Source organism: Rhinopithecus bieti, unplaced genomic scaffold (assembly GCF_001698545.2).
Source record: "Rhinopithecus bieti isolate Rb0 unplaced genomic scaffold, ASM169854v2 scaffold_7398, whole genome shotgun sequence".
In the NCBI taxonomy this organism is placed as follows: domain Eukaryota; kingdom Metazoa; phylum Chordata; class Mammalia; order Primates; family Cercopithecidae; genus Rhinopithecus; species Rhinopithecus bieti.
The window spans coordinates 2,459,489-2,480,192 of record NW_016805783.1 but is presented as its reverse complement, the minus strand read 5'-3'; the positions used below and the strand labels follow the sequence as shown (position 1 = coordinate 2,480,192).

General features: G+C 38.6%; 1 protein-coding gene across 1 annotated transcript in view; it reads left to right on the top strand.

Moving 5' to 3' along the window:
- CDADC1 (cytidine and dCMP deaminase domain containing 1) overlaps positions 1 to 20,704 on the top strand; it is a 53,320-nt gene that overhangs the window by 22,297 nt on the left and 10,319 nt on the right. The window contains 4 exon segments of the mRNA XM_017873781.1: positions 3,652 to 4,221; positions 10,625 to 10,674; positions 15,236 to 15,405; positions 17,396 to 17,585. Coding sequence (XP_017729270.1) covers positions 3,652 to 4,221; positions 10,625 to 10,674; positions 15,236 to 15,405; positions 17,396 to 17,585 — 980 coding nt within the window.

The window sequence follows — 20,704 nt, the reverse complement described above, 5'->3', positions numbered from 1 at the left end:
TGTTTACCACATTAAAACACCACAGTGTTTTCTTATAAGGTCAACCACCTGGGAACTAATTAACATTAGCATTAAGATTTAAATAAACTGTTAGGCACAGGGCTAGATCAGGCATTATAAAACTTTGTGGTGCCCTATTCAAGCCACACAAATCCCCAAATATTTTAGCTTGTAACAGTTTTGTCTTTCCTCTCTTGAGACAATTATTTGGTTACTTGGTTTTGGAAATAAGGTAATTCACGATGGAAGTTTCCTAGCTGTGATGGTGCTCTAGGCAACTTCAGAGAATGAAGATAGAAATTATGCATGATTATATAACATGAAGAGTTAAATTTCTATTACACACTCAGTTTCCATTCTCTGATTTCTCTTAGCTCTATAAACACATGTAAATCTTCTGCAGAGCTTTAAAGAGCTCTGAAAGGGAAAATACCATTCCATATATGGAGTTGATAGCATAGTACAGGCCAGGGGCAGTGGCCCACACCTGCAATCCCAACATTGTGAGGCCAGTGGGAGGACTGCCTGAGGCCAGGAGCCCAAGACCAGCCTGAGCAACATAGCAAGACCCCGTCTCTACCAAAAAAAAAAGTAGCTGGGTGTGGTGGTGCACACCTGCAATCACAGCCAATCTGGAGGCTGAAGCAGGAGGATTGGTAGAGTATGGGAGTTAGAAGTTACAATAAGCAATGATGTCACCACTGCACTCCAGCCTGAGTGACAGACTGGTCTCTATTAAAAAAAAAAAAAAGGTATAGTGATACACTATTAATTCTATATATGCTAATATGAGATAGCATCCATATAAACTACTATCAAATCTTTATGTGCCAGCTACTGTAATAAGTCTTTTCAAGTTTAACTCACTGAATTCATAATGAATTATGAGTTAGCTACCATTATTTCCCCCATTTTACAAATAGGGAAACTGAGACTGGGAGACATTATTTAACTTGCTGGCAAGTTAGTTTTATTTAAATTTAATAAACATTAATAAACATTATTTAAGTTACTGGCAGAACTGGTATTTGAACCTACTTAATCTGATTCTAGAGCCTGTGCTATATAAACTCTTACCCACTATGCTATGCTATTCATTAGTATCCATTTAACAATTACTACTATTGCAATAGCTGCAATTATCACTCCTATAGTACAGGGGAATCTATCAAAGAAACACTCAGCTTTCACTTATCTATTTCTGAAAACATTTTTTATTAAAATATAAGGTGCATTTCACTGATCTATTTTTATAATTGTCAATTTATTTAAGTACTTATATGATGTAAGAAAAATGTTTGAAATGTCTTCTGGAATTAACCGGAACAAAATAAATGTGCAAAATTTAGAATAGAATTTTACAGAGTTTATAGGGCCACCGAAGCCCATTCATGGGAAACCCCATTTCATGAGGCCAAGGGCAAAACAAACCGCTCCGCTGAAGAACTCTCAATTGGGCTGTTTAATGGAAGGTGAAGGTGTCTACTACGCGAATTCGTGCTGCTCAGTTTTGTCCTTTTCCATTCTCTTAATTTTCCAGTGAACACTGATAACTATTAGTTTTCCTTTGCTATTAAAGCCAAATGATTAATTAAGCCAAATATTAAAGATATTTGTAAAATTTAAAACAATCTCATTCTTACAAGTTTTGTTTTGGAAACTTTTTTTCATAAAGCTAATGTTATTTATATTAATGTATAACAGATTATTGTTATTTTAATGAATTAATAAATATTTTAAATTTTGTTTTAATTTTCAAGTACAATAAATATCAGTAGATACATTTTACATAAATAAAAGCTCTTTGTGGTCCTCAATAATTTTTAAGAGTGTTAAGGAATCCTGAGATCAAAAAATTTGAGAAACTGTGCTTTAGCATTTGCCACTAATACACAAATATCTGTCTAAAGAGGATTTTCCCCCTCTTCTTAAATCAGGATTACTGGGAGCAACTAAGATGCCTAGATGCAAGGTTTACCATCACTGCTGGTTAGGAAATGGATTATGAGAACTCGAACAGAGGGAAGGTGAAATGCTACCAGAGGAAACACTCTGATATGAGGTTTGAGGCCTTCAAAATTGCTTTGCAGCATAAGCCACAGTGAGTCAGGAGTACCAGGGAGTGGATAGAATGTTCATTTGTTTAACTTAGACTTTTTAGTTCATCAATTATTTTGAAGGGTAGAACATTCTGTGGGCTATCTTTCTATTTGCTTCTGGGTACAATCATAAAAAAAAAGTCTCTCCTAGCTGAAATGACATGCAGTAATAGCAAAGGGGTCTCTTTGTTGTAAACTGTTCATTAATTGATGAACATTTGTGTACTTAACTATGTATAAGGCATCTCATCGTTCCATTTCAAATATAAATTAAAATATTTTTTTCACGTTTGTTATCCTGTTATGTTTTCTCTTTTACAAATTGTCTGTTCATATCCTTTTGTCTCTCTTTAGGCCTTATTCTTGTCAATTCATATGTGCTCTAATGAATTGAAATATTTTCTGTATATTAAACATTACTAACCTTTCCTTTGTCACACTGATTGAAAAATGATGTTTAGTTTGTTGTTTTGTCTTTAATTTTGTGAGCTTTGGAAAGTTAATATTGCTGAAAAATGATGTTTAGTTTGTTGTTTTGTCTTTAATTTTGTGAGCTTTGGAAAGTTAATATTGCCCTTCAAACACCATCCCAACATCACATAAGAATTTTTTCATGTTATAAATTCTTTCCTCAAACACCATCCCATCATCACATAAGAATTTCTTCATGTTATAAATTCTTCATGGACATTTTTGATAACTTTTATTATGAGAAGGACCATAATCAAACATTCCCCTATTTTGGTCATTTAGGTTTTTGGGTTTTGGTTTTTTGTTTAACATTTTTGCTTGCTATTTTAAAGAATGCTGTGCATGCATGAGATTTCTTCTCTATATTTAGAATATTTTCCTAGAATGGATTCTCAGAAGAATTCTCAGTCTGTGGACAGGAACATTTTTAATGCATGGAAGAAGTATTTATTCCAGATAGAAAACTCTAGGCAATATTAGTTGTTCCCTGTAACATTTTAAAAAACAGCCATGGCACCATGGAGGACTCTTTGAGTATATAGTTTTAGCGCTGGGCTTTGGGATCACACTTCACAACACCAGTAATTCCACAAATGCATTCCCAGGAACTGTGTTAGAGGCTGGGTAACTTTTTCTTGAAAAGGCCAGATAATAAATATTTTAGAATTTGCAGGCCATGTGGTGTCCATCACAGCTACTCAACTCTGTCACGCGAAAGCACCCAAAAACTATATAAGTGAATGGGTGTGTGTGTCTGTGTTTCAATAAAGGTTTATTTATGGACACTGAAATTTGAATTTCCTACAGTTTGATGTGTCACAAAATGTTCTTTTGATTTGTCCAATATTTTAAAATGTAAAACCCATTCTTAACCTGTGAGCTGTACAAAGACTGGCAGTGGACTGGATTTGGCCTGTGGGTGGTAGTTTGCCAACCTTCAGGCTACATAATAGGTGACTTGGTAATAGACATTTATTATATTGAGGGTTCTAGATATACTGCAATGATAGGGTGGATTTTATCATGAAAACCCTAAATTCAGTATGTATCTCATAATTACCTTTCAAATTTTGTATTTCAGCTGGAGTTAACCGAATTTCATATTGGCCTGCTGATCCAGAAATAAGTTTGCTTACGGAGGCTTCTAGTTCTGAAGATGCAAAGTTAGATGCCAAAGCAGTGGAAAGATTGAAGTCAAACAGTCGGGCCCATGTGTGTGTCTTACTTCAACCTTTGGTGTGTTATATGGTGCAGTTTGTAGAGGAGACCTCTTACAAATGTGACTTTATTCAAAAAATTACAAAAACATTGCCGGATGCTAACACTGACTTTTATTATGAATGTAAACAAGAAAGAATAAAAGAATATGAAATGTTATTTTTGGTTTCAAATGAAGAAATGCATAAGCAAATACTGATGACTATAGGTTTGGAGAACCTGTGTGAAAATCCATACTTTAGCAATCTAAGGCAAAACATGAAAGACCTTATCCTACTTTTGGCCACAGTAGCTTCCAGTGTGCCGAACTTTAAACACTTCGGATTTTACTGTAGCAATCCAGAACAAATTAATGAAATTCACAATCAAAGTTTGCCACAGGAAATATCAAGGCACTGCATGGTTCAGGCCAGGTTATTGGCATATCGAACTGGTGAGTTACATAGATCGTAAATTGGGGCTGATTGGTTGGGTTGTATTTGTCTCTGAAGTGTTCGTCTCATTTATAGTAGAGTTCATTTACTCTTAGTTACTAAAGTTTTGCTGTTCATACAGTATAGAGAAGTTAGTGAGTCCCTTAGGTAGACAACTCTTTCTCCCAGCAATTTTGGGATTCCTTGTGGCTTTATATTCAGTACCACATTTCTACATCAGGGCCTCATTAATCTAGGCCCTTCTTTCTGCTTCTTGATTTTATGATTTCACTGTTCCTTGAGCCCTCCACTAAAGGTAGGACAAGAGAAAGGAGAGGCCCAGTGCAGTGGTTCATGCCTGTAATTGCAACACTTTAGGAGGCTGAGACAGGAGGATCGCTTGAGCTCAGGAGTTCAAGACCAGCGTGGGCAACATAGCACGACCTCGACTCTAACAAAAAATACAAAAAAAATTAGCTGGGCATGGTGGTGTGTGGTGGTGCGTGCCTGTAGTCCCAGCTGCTTGGGAAGCTAAAGCAGGAAGATTGCTTGAGCCCAGTAGTTTGGGGTTGCAGTGAGCTACAATAGCACCACTGTACTCCAGCTCCAGAGACAGAGCAAGACTCTGTCTCCAAAAAAATAAAAGAAAAGGAGAAAACCAAAATTACTCATTTTGTTAACTCTTCAATATTTTGATGTACTGAATACTTAAAAGTTTTAAAATCTTTAACATTAATTCAAAATAACTAATAGAATCAAGGTAAAGGAATGGTGATTATTGCAGATTCTTCCAGTTGCTGGTATGTCTTCAATCAGCAAGTTGAGAAATCAAACATTTTTACTGTATTCTATTAAGTTGTATATTTGGAAAAGGAAAATACTACTTGGAATTATTCTTTGTTATGGTAAAAGACGGCATCTGTATTTACAAACATGGAACAGTATTTTCACATCTTACCTGATGTAAGATTTCTCAACATAGAATCATGATCACTTTTAAAATGCATCTTTGAAATAAAGGGGAAAAACATAGGCAGGAGGAGCAGTAGAGTAAGATTTGTTTGAGGAGTGTACTGTAGTAGGATTTAAAAATTATCCCAAGAAAGAAGAGAAAGTAATCAGAAAGGGTCTCTACAGATGCTGCTGGTCTGCAGTAGTCAACAGAAGGGAGGTTCTCAGCTGGCAGCAAATCAGAATCACCATTGAAACATTTATAAAAAGTACAGATGCTCAAACCCCAACCCAGACCTGTTAAACCATGTCCCTAACCAAATATGGCCAAGGTCTATGTTTTTAAAAGTTCTACAAGGTGTTCTGATGTTCAGCAGAGTTAATAATTGCTCAATTCTTATTAAAGATTTTAATTCTGTAGGCACACATTATATGACCCCAAACAATTGCATTGTGTAAAAGTCTGGTTTCATGTAATTATCTTCTATTGTGGGTTATATATTTGTTTCTTTGCCAACTCCAGCTTTGTAAAGAATTTTCTGTAAACCATTCAAAAGACAGAAAACATAAATGGGAACAGCTGTTGTAGCTATAATTCGCTAATTACCCTTCACTAATTAGAATTCAGCAGAACCCTCCCTGTGTTCCAGAGTAAGAGGGAGATGTGAATCTGCTGTTGTTTTACTGGATCTTAGTACCTCTTGCTTCTATACAACACCTTATCATACCAGCTATGATTCCAGTGTTTAAAGATGCAGTATGTATACATTTGCATTTATATTCTTTATTACTCTATAGTTATATTTTATATTATAAATATACCCACTATTGTGCAGAATTTTGTACATAAAGCCCTGCTTATGCACTTGATGGGCAATTTAAAAGATTTTTCAAGGTTAATTGTTGGTGATTTTTTTTTTTGTTTACATGGAACTCAAATCCTGAATAGGGTGCAACTCCTCTGTCACTCACTGTACTCCACTGTGCACTCTTCCAGGGAAGAAACCATGTCTTAATCATTTTTTCCTTAGCACTAAACACAATGTGTGTTGAATGGATAAAACAAATCTTTTTATCCAAAGATAAAGGGTCCACAATCCCTTATGCAAAATTTTTGGAGCCAGATGAAAAGGAATTCAGAAGTTTTCAGATTTTATTTTTTTGAGACGGGTTTTACTCTATTGCCCAGGCTAAGTGCAGTGGCACTCATGGCTCACTGCAGCCCTCAACCTCTCAGCCTCAAGCAATCCTCCCACATCGGCCTCCTGAGTAGCTTGTACTACAGGAGAACACCACCATGTCCAGCCACTTTTTTATTTTTTGTAGAGATGTCTCACTGTGTTGCCCAGGCTGGTCTCAAACTCCTTGGTGTAAGCAATCTTCCTGCCTCAACCTCCCAAAGTTCTGGGATTACAGGCATGAGCCACCAATGCCCAATCCAGATTTTTAAAAGGTAATATGGTACATATACTGTTATATAGAACTCCCAATGGGGTCTGGGATAGTACCCTGTAATCACATTAATACATACAGAGTGAAAAAAGTAGGAATATTTTCTCTCAGCAGAATAATTGAGGGCTATAAATAACTCAGTTTGGGTCAGATTTGATCACAAAATAAGTGCATCAAAATTCAAAAAAACGGCCGGGCGCGGTGGCTCAAGCCTGTAATCCCAGCACTTTGGGAGGCCGAGACGGGCGGATCACGAGGTCAGGAGATCGAGACCATCCTGGCTAACATGGTGAAACCCCGTCTCTACTAAAATACAAAAAACTAGCCGGGCGACGTGGTGGGAACCTGTAGTCCCAGCTACTCGGGAGGCTGAGGCAGGAGAATGGCGTGAACCCGGGAGGCGGAGCTTGCAGTGAGCTGAGATCCGGCCACTGCACTCCAGCCTGGGCGGCAGAGCGAGACTCCGTCTCAAAAAAAAAAAAAAAAATCAAAAAAACTTGATGTAAGAGATTTCAAATCAGGGACTCTGGACCTGTAATTCTTCCTTGATAAATAATAACAATGACAGTTTATGGAACACCTACTATGTGTCAAGCACTGAGCTTGGTGATTTATATATGTATCTCATTTAACATTGGTGGATATCCCTATGATACAGTGTGCTTCCAATTAAGCTTTTAATTTCACATTATTCAGTTTGGTTTGATGACCTCATTTCTCCCTGATTAATAGATGGAGATACCATTTCATTTAAAAATGTACGTATGATTAAAATGAATTCCAAAACCTCTAACAACAGAGTTCTAAAATGAATTGAAAGTAGTTGCTTATAATTGCTTTTTGAATGATGAATAAAGAGGATCCATAGAGATGTCATGAAAAGTATGTTACTAGCCAGGTGCGGTGACTCCCGCCTGTAATACCAGCACTGAGAGACTGAGGCAGGAGGACTGCTTGAGGCCAGGAGTTCCAAAAGTATGTTTCTAGAATACCTGGAGGTAGCAAAACAGTGGAAAGAATGTGTTTAGATTCTTGGGGGAAAAAGCAGGAGGAAGGCATCACGTCTTATCTATCTGGTTTAAGTACTGAGTTGTGATCTCTTCATGTCTTGCTTTCTCATCAGATTAGGTGTTTTCCAAAGCTAAGGATTACGCTTTCCTCCTGGACCACAGTGCTGATGATGAGAGTAGGCTGGAGTAATCAAAAAAGTTAACTTTTAAAACAGAACTCAGTGGTTCTCAGATATGAGTATGCCTGAGAATCAAGGTAGAGCTCAGGAGAAATGCAGATTCCTAAGTCTTACCTGCCTCTCTCAGAGAGGTTGATTTAGGGGACTTCCATGGTAGCCAGGAGTTGCCTCTTTTTTTTTTTTAATTTTAAAAACAAGCATCCAGTAATTTTGATGCAAGAGGTCTGTGGAGCACCTTGGACACTGACATGACCACAGGATTGGGAGCTGAAATAACCACACTTGTGTTCTAGAACAAAAAGTTCCCCTCTGATTTTCAGTGATCAAAGAGCCCCAGGAATTTGACTCAGTGATCGTAAGTTGACCTTTCCCTCAAAGTTGTACAGACAAAACCCTGCGAATGACTAGATCATAGGGAGCAATTTCTGTAAAAATTATAGACATGAAAAGATTTTTGAGAAATTACCTCATCTGTCACCAGCCTGGGTGCTGGGTGACATCAAATCTGTTTTATATGGATGAAAATTTATTCCTATTTTAAAAGACAAGCAGTAAAGAATGTTCTGTTGATGTAACCAACCTTAGCTAAGCAGTAGAGCTGCATGCTGATGGAAAAATCACATTTTTTTCCCCTCCTAACAAGGTTTAGTCTGTCCCCAGGCTGAAACAGAAAAGTGGCTTCTGTGACTAAGAAACATAACATTAAAACATGCAATGTTGATGGTAGAAAAGGGGGCTCTTAATAGGGAGAATTTTTTATCTGGTTTTGTTTTTTCATTTTAGATTTATGCAAGAATAAAACTTTAAAGATTTTGGTTTTGCAGGCAAATATAATCTTCTGTTTATAACTTCTGCCACTTACCTTAGAAATGAGCATAAAGCCATTAATTTGTATTCTTGCCCACTCATGTTAAACTCTAAAGGTCTGGGAAGGAACCCAATTTTGTTTACACCAAAATCCCTTTTCCCTCTACTCTATAGAAGGAAGTCATCCCATGCACTCTGCCGTTCAGCCTCGTTCATTTCCTTCAGAGCACAGCACATAAAGTACTGTTTGTTTCCTTGTTGCTGTTCTCCTTCACCATCCAACTGTAAGTCATATGAGGAAGGGACTACAGTTTCCCTCACCACTGCATCCTCAGCTCTCACAGTACTTGGAACATAACAGGCATTCAATAAATGGAAATTTTTGTCAAGGATTTCTTTTTTCTTGTTTTTTGAGATGGAGTCCTTCTCTGTCCCCCAGGCTGGAGTGAAGTGGTACGATCTTGACTCACTGCACCCTCCGCCTCCCAGGTTTAAGCAATTCTCCTGCCTCAGCCTCCCAAGTAGCTGCGATTACAGGCATGCACCACCACACCTGGCTAATTTTTGTATTTTTAGTAGAGACGAGGTTTCACTATGTTGGCCAGGCTGTGTCAAGGAATTCTTTATGTCATGGTGCAAGGTGGAGGAAAGGCCAAGCAAGTTGGATCCGGAGGGCTAAGTTTTAGTATATTTCTTTGCCTGTTTCTGCATCTAGAAATGGAAATTTTATCTGCTTTACCTTTAGGGTAAAAATGAGATCATGAATAAACATGTTTAACATAAGTTATACAAATGCTTTGTGGTATAATTTTGAAAACCAGAGCTTGCTTGAATTTGAGATGGGAAATTTTATTAGAGTATCATAACTGTTTTAAAGTTAACCTCTTAATAAGACATTCATTGTAGTTTTTAATGCAATTGTGGCACAAATTTTCTTTGTACCTTTACTGGAAAGTAGGTATTTAAAAATGTTATCATTGGAGGGATTCACTTTTAGGAAATTGTAGGGTGAAACCACAGTTTCAGTTAATCCTCCCCAAAATGAAAATGCCCTAGGGTAAGTTCACAGATAATTGTTATTTTCTATATGTAAATGTGCCACTTAACTACCTAAGTCCCTTATTAAGATTTTGATAAATACTATGGTTTTCCTAATTAGTGTAATTTGTCTTAGAAATTTGAAACTCAACATTGTATAGAAGGAAAAAGTAAATCCTTAATATGTTGAATTTCTATTTTTTTAAATTTTCTGTTTCAGATTAATGGTTTTAAGAAGTACAGCTTTACTTTTGCAAAGGTTTTGGTTCTACAGGGAAATTACAGTCTTATGTTTGTTTATAACTTCTGCTATTTGATTTAGAAATGGGCAAGATGTCATTAACTTGCATTCTTTTTCCCTCAAGGTAAACTGAAAGTCAGGGAAAGGACAATATTTTGTTTAAATCAGAATTCTCTTCATGTACTTTCTAGCAACAGATAGATAGATAGATCCATAAAGATTTATTTATGTTTGTATGAGATGTTTGAACTTTTTTCTTAGCAAGAACATTTTCATAAGATATATTTTCCATGATTAGAGTATAAATAATACTGAGAAAAGACAAATTTGGTTGTTGTGAACAGTTATTACACAAAATTCATTAGTTCTGAAACCGTTATTCAATTTTATCATCTATCAGAAGTAGTCGTTTAGAAACTGGCTTGTTAATGGAGAATCAATGAAGTTGCACTTAGTCCTGGCTACAGCTTTGAGGGAACTGACTGTGGACATTGCCATTTAGTGGCCTCCACATACGTATGTGTGACTGAGTTGGTAGTGACTCTCTCTAGTTATTTGGTACCTAGCTCCCACATTCCATACTTAAAAGTGTTTAATACTTTTCTGTAATTAGTGAAGATATCAAGGATTGCTGCTGCATTTATGAAGTATGTTTCGATACAAGTTTTTTTATTATTTTTGGAAAAATATATTTCTAAAACTAACATCATAATTTTTACTGAGTTAAATGCCATATATCTTTCAGAGGATCATAAAACAGGAGTTGGGGCAGTCATTTGGGCAGAAGGGAAATCTGTAAGTATGAAAACAATTCTTTAAATATTTAACCTGGATTTTGTTTAAACATAGTTCAGTCTTTGGTGCATTACAGGTTATTGACCATTAAGATTAATATTTTTGTAATGGTGCATTTATGAAGATCGATAAAGATTTGCTCATTCCCTCAACAATCTTCCAGATAGACGCATTCATTCAGCAAACATTTGTTAAACACTCTCTACAGGTTAGGCACTGTGCCACAGTGAATGCTGGGGATTAAAGATCACATTTTATGGCCTCATAGTTTAGTGATGGAGATGTAGAAGTAAAAAATAACTGATATGTAAGTGTAATTATAACTGATATCATGAGAACATAGAGGAGGAACCTTTGCTTAGAAAAATGAGTAAATACTCTTGGTGAATATTATTAATGTTAATAATATTAATATTCTTGAAGAATAAGATAATTTCATCAGACAGAGCAAGTCAATAGGACCAGGAGGATAACATGAATATTCTTGGTGAATATTCTTTTTTTTTTTTTTTTGAGACAGAGTCCCCCTCTGTCACCCAGGCTGGAGTGCAGTGGTGCAATCTTGGCTCACTGCAGCCTCTGCCTCCTGGGTTCAAGTGATTCTTATGCCTCAGCCTCTTGAATAGCTGAGACTACAAGCATGTACCACCACTGTTGCCATGTTGAGCAGGCTGGTCTTGAACTCCTGGCCTCAAGCAATCCACCCTCCTCTGCCTCCCAAAGTGCTGGGATTACAGGTGTGAGCCACCATGCCTGCCCTGAATATTCTTAATATTAATAATGTTAATGTTCTTGAAGATTAGGAAGATATAATCAGACACAGCAAGTTAATGGGACCAGGAGAATAACACACAGAGATTGGGGTGAGAGAGAGAATATGGGAAAATGCATTTGATTTGGCACATAGAGTAAGCAACAAATTGTACTGGACCATGAAGAACCCTATATCCCATGTAAAGATTTTGGACTTTATCCTGGCAGTGACATACTATAGAACAGCACTAACCAGTAGAGAGAAAAGGCAAGCCTCAAACTGAATTTTAAATTTTTAGGAGCCATATATATATAGAGAGAGAGAGACAGAGTCTCGCTCTGTCGCCAGGCTGGAGTGCAGTGGCGCAGTCTCGGCTCACTGCAACCTCTGCCTCCTGGGTTCAAGCAATTCTCCTGTCTCAGCCTCCCAAGTAGCTGGGACTACAGGCCCGCGCCACCACGCCCAGCTAATTTTTGTATTTTTAGTAGAGATGGAGTTTCACCATGTTGTCTGGAATGGTCTCAATCTCTTGACTTTGTAATCCATCTGCCTTGGCCTCCCATAGTGCTGGGATTACAGGTGTGAACTACCTCGCCTGGCTGGAGCCATATTTTTAAAAGGAAAACAGATGAATTAATTTTAAGAAAATATTTAATCATGTAATCAATAAAAATTACTAATGAAATATTCTGCATTTAAAAAATATTAAATCTTCAAAATTCTATGTGTATTTTACACCTGCAGCACCTGTCAATCTAGACTAACCACATGTGGCTAGTGGTGACTGTATTGGACAGTGCAGTCCAAGAATATTGTAAGTGGAGAAATGATTTGATCAGATTTGCATTATAAATGAATGAAGTAGGGCTAGACAGGAAATAGGGAGATTAATAAAAGAGATATGAGGACTTGGAGTTGTGGGGATGTGTTAGGAGGCTAGAATCAAGAGATATTTAGTAACTATATAGCTGACTGAAAGGTGAGCCTACATTTTGCCTCAAGGACTTCACAGAAAGTAATCTATTTGCTTTGATGTTTCACAAACTCCTCAAGTTCAACTCATCCATTATCTTCCCTGCTAACCTTCTCCCTCACTAGTAGTCACCATCTCGTCTGTTACTGTACACATACGATCACCTAGCACAATGGATTCCACCTTCAAAATACCTCTTGACTCTACTTACCTCTACCCCAACTGTTAATTCCTACTAGAATACTAGGCTCCTCAGACAGAAAATCCATAGCGCTCTGTACAACTTGTCTGTGACATTCATCACAGTTAAAGTTACCTGTCCAATTTCTTACCCTCCCCAGACTAGAAGGCTCATGAGGGTAGGGACTCTCTGTCTTGTTTACAGTTGTATTCCAGCACCTAGCATAGGTCTAGCCAGTGGTTGGAACTCTCATTTGTGTGTACATGAATGCTCAGCAGCCTTTTGGCTTAACATCTCATTCTTTTTTTTTTTTTTTGAGACGGAGTCTGGCTCTGTCACCCAGGCTGGAGTGCAGTGGCCGGGTCTCAGCTCACTGCAAGCTCCGCCTCCCGGGTTTACGTCATTCTCCTGCCTCAGCCTCCCGAGTAGCTGGGACTACAGGCGCCCGCCACCTTGCCCGGCTAGTTTTTTGTATTTTTTTAGTAGAGACGGGGTTTCACCATGTTAGCCAGGATGGTTTCGATCTCCTGACCTCGTGATCCACCCGTCTCGGCCTCCCAAAGTGCTGAATTACAGGCTTGAGCCACCGCGCCCGGCCTAACATCTCATTCTTAAAAATTTTGTGGAGAATGTCAGTTTCTAGTTATCTCTAGAGTAGGCCGGTAGGCAGCACGGTGAAATGGAAAGAGACATGGCTTAGAGTCAAGTAACCTGGGCTTGAATTCTGGCTATGTTACTTACTCATTTTGTGACCCTACACAATTAGTCACTCTTGTCCTCAGTTTCCTTATCTGTAAAACAGTAATATTAGTAGTATCACTCTTTAGGTTGTTTCAAGAATTGATCAAATGAAATGATGCATATAAAACTCAGTATGGCTGGGCACAGTGGCTCATGCCTGTAATCCCAGCACTTTGGGAGGCTGGGGCTGGAGGATTGCTTGAGCTCAGGAGTCCAAGACAATCCTGGGCATCATGGTGGGACCCCATCGCTACAAAAAATGAAAAAGCTAGCCAGGCATAGTGACATGCGCCTGTGGTCCCAGCTACTTGGGAGGCTGAGGTGGGAGGATGACTTGAGCCCAGGAAGTCAAACCTGGGTGACAGAGCGAGACCCTGTCTCTAAATAAATAAATAAATAAATCAGCATGATGTTTGACATTTAGTAAATGTTCAAACAGATTTATTAATGAGATAATATTTTGTTTGCAGGCTTCTGTTTGCTTACTATTACATGATTTTTATGAAGCTGCTACAGTAATGAGTCTGTTGATATTATCATGAGTAATTATAACATATTGAAATTTATGAGGTTTATAGTATATTCCAAACTATTACACACACAATATTGATAAAATATTTCATTCTAATAATTGATAAAGCATTGATATTAACTACTATTTCTCTTTAAAAGAGAAGAAAGCCATTGAAGTAAGAAGTTCTATAATAATATGCATATAATAGAGGTTCAATAAATACTGAAGATGAAAATGCATTTTTTATTTTCCAACTAAATCAGAGTAGCACATTTTTAGCCCCACAACAGAAATTTTCTGTTTAAAGTATTTAAAAGTTTTCGACTTGCTAACCAGTAGCATGGCACAGAGCACATAAGAAATTAACAATCGCAGCCAGGTGCGGTGGCTCATGCCTGTAATCCCAGCACTTTGGGAGGCCAAGGAGGGTGGATCACCTGAGGTTGGGAGTTCGAAACCAGCCTGACCAACATGGAGAAACCCTGTCTCTACTAAAAAATACAAAAAAATTAGCCGAGCGTAGTGGTGCATGCCTGTAATCTCAGCTACTTGGGAGGCTGAAGGAGGAGAATCGCTTGAACCTGGGAGGCGGAGGTTGCTGTGAGCCGAGATCGCGCCATTGCACTCTAGCCTGGGCAACAAGAGTGAAACTCCGTCTCAAAAAAAAAAAACAAATTAACCATCACTTGTTGCGTATCTGCTATGTACAGAACACTCGAACATGTTGAAGGGATAGAAAAGAAATATAAAACATGGTTTCTGCTCTCCAGGATTTATAATTTATTTGGGAAGTAATATCTGAATCAAGTGAAATAATTTGTGAGTTAAGTAAGATAGTATTTAATTAATTGCAAAAAACAAGGACTTCCTTAGGATTATAGATTAGAGAGGTGGTCAGCCTTCTTGGAATTTTGCTTTGACAAGGATCTGCAGTAGGAGGATCTGATATTATATTTTTTGATAACTCAGTTTACTGTAGAAAATTGGCCGGGAGCGGTGGCTCACGCCTGTAATCCTAGCACTTTGGGAGGCCGAGGCGGGCGGATCACGATGTCAGGAGATCGAGACCATCCTGGCTAACATGGTGAAACCCCGTCTCTACTAAAATACAAAAAATTAGCCGGGCGTGGTGGTGCATGCCTGTAGTCCCAGCTACTCGGAGGCTGAGACAGGAGAATGGCATGAACCCAGGAGGCGGAGCTTGCAGTGAGCCGAGATGGGGCCACTGCACTCCAGCCTGGGCAACAAAGCGAGACTCCATCTCAAAAAAAAAAAGAAGAAAGAAAGAAAATTGAGTGAATATTCATTATACAAAGTATGATAGCAAGCTTCAAAAATACATTGCAAAGTGCCTTTTCAGAATGTTGAAACTAACCATTGATTTGCTTACTCTCATAGAGAAGTTGTGATGGAACAGGTGCCATGTACTTCGTAGGATGTGGTTACAATGCTTTTCCTGTTGGATCTGAGTATGCTGACTTCCCACACATGGATGACAAGCAGAAAGACAGAGAAATACGGAAATTCAGATACATCATACATGCAGAACAGAATGCCTTGACTTTTAGGTATGAAATCCTTCTTGGTGTACTTTTCTTTAAAATGTAGCAAGTGTTGGTTGAAATTAATTTTCTTATAATTGCAATTTATTTCCTTTTTCAAATTCCAGGAAAGTTTCCTTTCAGAAATATACTTTTGGTAAGGCTTGGTCCTGCCAGACCTGAAGCTATGACCTGAACTGAGGTTAACGCCTCTGCAGGCCTTCCCATTTGTTGAGCATGTCTTTTTTTCCCTTCCCTCTCTCCAATATGAAACTACTTGAAGTTTATCCTTTGGGATCTTGCTCAGACTCTCATATTTCTGGATGTTAAGAGCTCCTTTGTCTTCTAAATCTGGAGCACACACTTATTAATACAGTTACATACCACATAAAGACATTTTGAGCAACGATGGACTACATGCACAACGTGTTCCCATAAGATTATAACAGAGCTGAAAAATTCCTGTTACTGAGTGAAGTAGCCATTGTAACATCACATGTTACCTTTTTTATGTTTAGATACACAAATACTTACCATTGTGTTACAATGGCCTGCAGTATTCAGAATAGGACTTTATAATGAACCAAATGCTTTAAAAGAACTTTTGTTAACGATTATAGCTATCAATTTACATCATTGTCACAAACACTTCTCAGCCTTTACCATTAACCTTACCATTAAGGTTAAGGGATTAAAAAACTGTGTAAGACATGGCTCCTGTCCTTGGAGAGCTTCTAATCCAGTAGGGGATATGAGACAGTATCCACCTCATGCTGTGGATTCTGTAGGAGGGGCAAATGTAAAGTGCTGCGGACATTCTGCTGCTGCTGTGGACAAATGGGAGAGTGCAAGGGAAAGGTTTTAGGGAAGAACTGGCATCTGAACTGAGCTTAAAGGATTCCTAGACTGAGGCAATTGGAAGGGAAGGGAAGACCATTCTTGCTTCTAGCATAAGCAATGGTCTAGAAGTAGGAAAATCCGTGGTGTGTTTAGGAGCATGAATATTCCAGTTAGGTTGGAATGTGGACACAAGGGAAATGCAGCTCACAAGGACAGGCTGGGACTGGACTCGAGAGGACTTTGAGTTTATGCTTCATTTGGTAGGCAGTGGGGAAATGGAATGGCATTGACAGAGCCACACTCTATAGATTATGTAGGTAGTATTGTTTGAACAGACTAGATGCACAGAATTCTGTTGCCCTAGTCCAGGTGAATGTAAGTAACAGTCTCAACAAGGAAGATGGATATGGAAGGCTGGCAGTGGAGGAATTGAAGATGGCTGACTGAGAGCTGCCTAAGCCTCAGAACCCGGAAGTCAGTCCTTGTAGCCCCTGAACTACCCTCAGCATGCAAAATTTCACCCAAAATTTCCTCCATTCTTTTCCTTGTCCTCTTCATTACAGACTTACTTGCTTCATTTTGTACAGAGGTGTGAATATGTCAAATAGAAACTTTTCTTTTTAAAATTATCCTATGATAGGGAAGGGGTAAGGGAACTATAAGTCAAAACAGAACTTAAATATTTAATTATTCATTTAGTAAACATTTATTGAATATCCAGTAGGTACCAGATAGGGCTGTGTCATTTGTCTAACAAGATGAGTTAGTGTCTAGTCAGACATGATTAACTCTTAAAGAAGGTATCAGTTTCAAATCTAATTCCAGTATTCTAAACACATACTTACTTAGAAAGCATTGGGGAATTTTTCTCTCTTTCTTTGATGTCTGTATCTTCCTGATTTCATCTATTTTGTAATCTGAAACTGAACCTCTTACTTAGAATCAATAAATGATTTTTAGTTATAATAATCGTCATGTTCAGGTTGTATCATAACACTTTTGTAGGTTTATATATTTTGAACATTCAGTAATTCAGCAAGTCTAAGGCTTGATGATCATTATTAATATCATAAATCTGTTTTTAAAACAGCTCAATTTTAGTGTTTAAAGATTTTTCTAAAAAATAACTTTCCCTTTCACAAACGACCTTTCTGATATTTTATAATTTTTTTTGTAGGTGTCAAGAAATAAAACCAGAAGAAAGAAGCATGATTTTTGTGACAAAGTGCCCATGTGATGAGTGTGTACCTCTAATTAAAGGTGCAGGCATAAAACAAATCTATGCAGGAGATGTGGATGTTGGAAAAAAGAAGGCAGACATCTCTTACATGAGGTTCGGGGAGCTTGAAGGTGTTAGCAAATTTACAGTAAGTAGATGCACATTTTTTTCAGGTGTATTTTGTATTATGTTGTTAGGTACCCTTTTGCAATATTGTAAGTTACTGCTTCCCACCCTTTTAAAGAGTTTCAACGAATTATTATTTATTATTATTATTTGAGAGAGAGTCTCTCTCTGTCGCCTAGGCTGGAGTGCCAGTGGCTCGATCTCGGCTCACCGCAACTTCCGCCTCCTGGGTTCAAGTGATTCTCCTGCCTCAGCTTCCCGAGTAGCTGGGATTACAGGCGCCCGCCACCATACCCGGCTAATTTTTGTATTTTTAGTAGAGCTGGGGTTTCGCCATGTTGTGCAGACTGGTCTCAAAACTCCTGAGCCCAGGTGATCCGCCCGCCTCGGTCTTCCAAAGTGTCGGGATTACAGGTGTAAGCCACCGCGCCCGGCCGAGTTTCAACAAATTATTATTATTGAGTTTATTTATATGTGCAAACCTTTACTTAACTGCAACTGTTCAGCTATGGATTCCTGCCTTATGCATTTACATCTCTGCAGAGAATTGAGCCAGTGGATCTTTTGGTGCCATCTGGTGGCTGATAAAAGAAAAGTATCTGACCGCTCTCTTCCCTCTCATTTCTGGCTTGGAGTGGTGGATAGAGGTGAAAATACTTCAGCGGTCCCCACCCTTTTCAGCACGAGTGACCGGTTTTGTGGAAGACAGTTTTTCCACAGATGGGGTGATGGTTTTGGGATGAAACTATTCCACCTCAGATCATCAGGCAATAGATTCTATAAGGAGCACGCAGCCTTGATCCTTCAGGTGCGCAGTTCACAATAGGGTTCTGCTCCTATGAGAATCTAATTCCACTGCTCATCTGACAGGAGGTGGAGCTCAGGCAGTAATGCTCGCTAGCCTGCACTCACCTGCTGCCGTGCGGCCCAGTTCCTAACAGGCCACGGACCAGTACTGGTTGCTGCCAGGGGGTTGGGATCCTCTGCAGTAGCTTAAGGTCACCCCCACCCCCCAAACAAAGGGAGGTGCACACACACACACACACACACACACATATTTCTCATGAGAAAAATCAGAAAAAAAAGAATATTTATTTATTTGTTTGTTTTTTTATTCATGTATTTATTTTGAGATGGAGTTTCACTCATTGCCCAGGCTGGAGTGCAATGGCGTGATCTCGGCTCACTGCAACCTCAGCCTCCCGGGTTCCAGCGATTCTCCTGCCTTGCTACTCCCGCCCCCCCCCTCCACTCCCCAGTGTCTGGGATTACAGACGTAGGCCACCATGCCCAGCTAATTTTTTGTATTTTTAATAGAGACAGAGTTTCACCATGTTGGCCAGGCTACTCTTGAACTCCTGACCTCAGGCGATATACCGGCCTTGGCCTCCCAAAGTGCTGGGATTACAGGCATGAGCCACCACGACTGGCCCGAGAAAAAAAGAATTTATTTGATATTTCCGAAAATGTACTGAGGTAGTTCATGGAAAACTCAATAACTTTTAACTCTTTATACCTCTTCACTATTTGGGTTTTGGTTTCTGTGGGTTTTTTTTTTTTTCTTTTGATTTTTGTTTTGAGATAAGGTCTCACTATCTCACCCAGGCTGGAGTGCAGTGGCTCCATCTTGGCAACCTCTGTCTCCTGAGCTCAAGCGATCTGCCTGCCTCAGCCTCCCAAAGTGCTGGGATTACAAGCATGAGCCACTGTTCTGAGTCTATTTTGGTTTTCAAAAAAACTTTTTATTTGGAAAAAACCTTAAGCATACAGGAAAGTTACAAAAACACTGCAAAGAAATTTTTTCCCAGAAGTTGTTGACATGATACCAGCTCACCCTTTATTTCCTCAAATGAGAAATAACCACCTAACTACAATACAACCATAAAAAGCAGGAAATAAACATTGATACATTACTGCCACTAACCACAGATTCCAGTCAAGATTCATCAGCTGCCCAAGAAATGTCTTGTATAGCAGGGTTCCCCAACCCCTGGGTACCAGTTAGGAAGCTTCTTCTGTATTTACAGTCGCTCCCCATTGCTCACCTTACTGCTTAAGCTCTGCCTCCTGTCAGATCAGCAGCAGCATTAGATTCTCATAGGAGTGTGAACCCTATTGTGAACTGCCCATGTGAGGGATCTAGGTTGTGCACTCCTTATGAGAATCTAAAGCCTGATGATCCCCCACTCCTCACCATCTGGTCTGTGGAAAAACTTCCATGAAACCAGTACCTGGTCCCTGGTGCCACAAAGGTTGGGGACTGCTTTTATACAGCAAAAGGATCCTGTCCAGAATTGTACGTTGTTTCTGTGACATCCAATGATTTAATCCTGGCATTGAATGAGTTAATGTAACATTTAACTACTAGAATTTGCAGTGGGAAGAAAAAGGATGTAAAAGAACTGTTTATAAATTTCAGCTTTACATTCCTGCCATATACATCGGTTTGAGTCTAGGGTACCTAGAACATACATATACATGATTAACTTGGACATATAATATATAATTGTATATGTATATAATTTTAAATATAGAAACATACTATCCAGTGTCTGTCATGTGTATATGAAGTATCATAAGTTTTTACCATTTGTAATATTGTCATTTTTTTCTAATTGTTTTATTTGAAGTTTATCACATTTTAAATAGAGAGGGTATTGACATGGCACTGAAAGAAGGCAGAGATGGGAAAGACCTTTTTTGTAAAACTCAATAAAAGCTTATATGCAATTAGTCAGAGAAATCTCTACTTCTGTGTTTTTGTTTTCTGTCTCTTCATTCTTCCTGAAGAGTATGAAGAAATAGATTTTCAAGTTCTCCTCATAAAGATTAAGTGACCTAGTTCTTCAGGACTATGAGTGATGGGTTATGGAGAATTCTGAAATATCTTGCTTACTGGTAGATTTTAATAGCTTTTCAATTGTAAAGAGAATGAAGAGATCAGAAGAACTTAAGATAGGGCAAGAGAAGCAGAAGGAGGCAGGAAGACTAAGAGGATAATCAAAGGCAGAGATGGGAAAGGAAGCACCCAGTTGAGCCAGACCCTCCTGGGAGTACCCTCACTCAGGCACATGTTCCAAAGGCTTTTCATGGTTGTTCTCTGTTCTACCTCTAGTGAAGACAAACTGTCCATCTTCTCAT